Source organism: Armigeres subalbatus, chromosome 2 (genome assembly GCF_024139115.2).
Source record: "Armigeres subalbatus isolate Guangzhou_Male chromosome 2, GZ_Asu_2, whole genome shotgun sequence".
Classification (NCBI taxonomy): domain Eukaryota; kingdom Metazoa; phylum Arthropoda; class Insecta; order Diptera; family Culicidae; genus Armigeres; species Armigeres subalbatus.
Genome location: NC_085140.1, coordinates 145623556 through 145626197, shown reverse-complemented (window position 1 = coordinate 145626197; position 2642 = coordinate 145623556). Strand labels below are relative to the sequence as shown.

At 41.5% G+C, this 2642-nt stretch overlaps 1 protein-coding gene across 1 annotated transcript; it reads right to left on the bottom strand.

Moving 5' to 3' along the window:
* Positions 1-220: 220 nt before the first annotated feature.
* LOC134210953 (tubulin alpha-8 chain-like) lies at positions 221-2041 on the bottom strand. Its single transcript, XM_062687408.1, has 2 exons — positions 1871-2041; positions 221-1685 (listed from the first exon to the last, which is right to left on the bottom strand). Exons 1-2 carry the CDS (start codon positions 1871-1873, stop codon positions 342-344), a joined length of 1347 nt encoding a protein of 448 aa, XP_062543392.1. The 5' UTR covers positions 1874-2041; the 3' UTR covers positions 221-341.
* Positions 2042-2642: the final 601 nt, after the last annotated feature.

Here is a 2642-nt window from a genome sequence, read left to right as displayed (position 1 = left end):
TGGACCAATGCGTAATTTTGGCAATATAATAGGACGATCATAAAAAGTCGTGCAAGTGGGAAGGTTCATAAAGTCGAGGAATTGATTTTTTTTTCCTTTAGGAGGTTTTCAGCCATGGGCTGGCTTCTTTGAGGGATTTATGGTATTTTACGGGCAATAATTTTTCTACCTAAGTACATATTTCTCTTATTTAATACATATCAACAAGTGAAAAATCGTGTTCTAGACCTGTGATAACGAATATCTATTTTGTCATATTTCCAAATATTTTACCAGTTTCAATTTTCTAACATACATATATTCACATAAAAAACACATACATATTTAAAACAGACAACTTCTCAATACTCATCATCACCAAATTCATCATCCTCGTCGACATTGTTGCAACCAACCTCCTCGTAGTCCTTCTCTAGTGCAGCCAAATCTTCTCGTGCTTCGCTGAACTCTCCTTCCTCCATGCCCTCGCCCACATACCAATGGACGAAGGCGCGCTTCCGGTACATGAGATCAAACTTGTAATTCATACGTTCCCACGCTCCGGCAATGGCTGTCGAGTTGGACAAAAGACAGACCGCCCTCTTGGGCTTTGCGAGATCACCCCCAGGTAAGATGGTCGGGCTTTGTTGATTCACTCCAATTTTAAAACCCGTTGGACACCAATCAACGAACATTATGTTTCGTCGGTTCTTTATGGTGGTGATTGCGTTGTTGATATCGTTTGGAACGACATCTCCCCGATAAAGCAGGCAACATGCCATATATTTGCCAGTTCGAGGATCACACTTCACCATCATGTTCTGGGGACTGAAAGCAGCGTTGGTAATCTCTGCCACAGACGATAACTCATGCTGGGCTTTGGATGCTGACAGCAGAGGGGCATAAGACACGAGCGGGAAATGCACTCTTGGATAAGGAACCAAATTAGTTTGAAACTCGTTGAGGTCCACATTCATGGTTCCTTTGAATCGCAGCGATGCCGTCACGGAAGATACAATCTGGGCCACTAACGCGTTCAAGTGCCGGTAATCAGGCCTTCCGATTTGTAGATTTTTAGAACAAATATCATAGGTTGCCTCGTTGTCCATCATGAAGCAACAGTCGGAGGATTCCATGGTTGTATGTGTAGTCAGAACAGTATTGTAAGGCTCTACAACGGATGTTGAGATCATTGGAGCCGGATACACAGCAAATTCTAGTTTGCATTTCTTGCCATAGTCCATTGAAAGTTGACTCATCAACAGAGAGGTCAGTCCCGATCCGGTACCTCCTCCGAAAGAACGAAAAATAAGAAATCCCTGCAATCCCTCACACTGTTCCACAAGCTTCTGCACTGCATTCGAGATTGGTTCCATGTTCTGACGGCCGACAGTGTAGTGTCCTCGGGCGTAATTGTTGGCAGCATCCTCCTTGCCACAGATCATGTACAAAGGGTGGTACAAATCCCGATAAGGACCCGTTTTGATTTCATCCACCACGGATTCTTCCAGATCTACGAAAATATTGCGCGGTACGACTCGTCCTGATCTGGTGTCGTTGAAAAACGTGTTCATGCTTTCGTCTACCTTGACCTGTGGGCCTGTTTTACCGTCAGCCTGGACGCCATGCTCGAGAGCAAACAATGGCCAACATTCGTTCCCGATCTGGCAACCGGCCTGTCCAATGTGAATCGATATGACTTCTCTCTGGTTGGAAATGTATAAATAGAATATAACATACCGTGATGATGTTTCATTGAGATAATTTTGTTAAGTGAATTGGATAGAGGATACAATTATTCCTACATCTCCGGGCCGTTTATTATTTTAGTTTCTATAATTTTTTAGCCACAGCAAGGTAAGATCAATTGTTACAAATATACCAATCTTACCATTTTCAATGTAGACCAATTATACGTTTCAGCATCGATTTGTTATAATAATGTCAATTATTTAGATAGTCCTTGGATCCTAGCCTAACAAATAATGTGAACATTTTTTCCAAACATTAAACGGACATCTTGGCTATTTTTGTTAGTAACAAAAGAAGGTGTAAGAGATTATTATATCTGATAAGCAGAGCGGAGTTTCTCTCATATGCTTATTAGACTGGTTCAACCTAAACATAGATTTATCTTATCCTCTTGATCCTCTTTATTTATCCTCTTACCTTCATATTTATCATGTGGGTCGATCGTACATTTCCTTTCACTGACGAAAACCTTATCCATAGCACATTTTAGCGCTATAAGTTGAAGAACATATTATTCAATTATTGACTTATTCAATAGTTGACTTAGGGCCAATTTCTTCACCTCCGCTTAACTCTTAAGCGGTGCTTACCCATATGCTTAAACCTGGTTAAACAACCAAGCGGAGGTGAAGAAATCGGTCCTTAGGGCGGATTCGGTAATGTCCGAAGAACATCCATAAAACAGTGATTATAACAGAACGGGAAGCTTTAGGCACCAGCCTGCGGTGCCAACAAAATAGTCAGTTTGACGAGGAGTTCCAGGTGTCGAATGCTGATGCCCTACTCAACAGAGAGCAGTACAATGTAACAAAGATAGAACAGAAATTAGTTCATTCCAGGAAGAAAGGCAGCATAACTTTTTTGGGACGGATGAGTCATATATGATCAGCGTTTTATATTGGCTTGTAAAC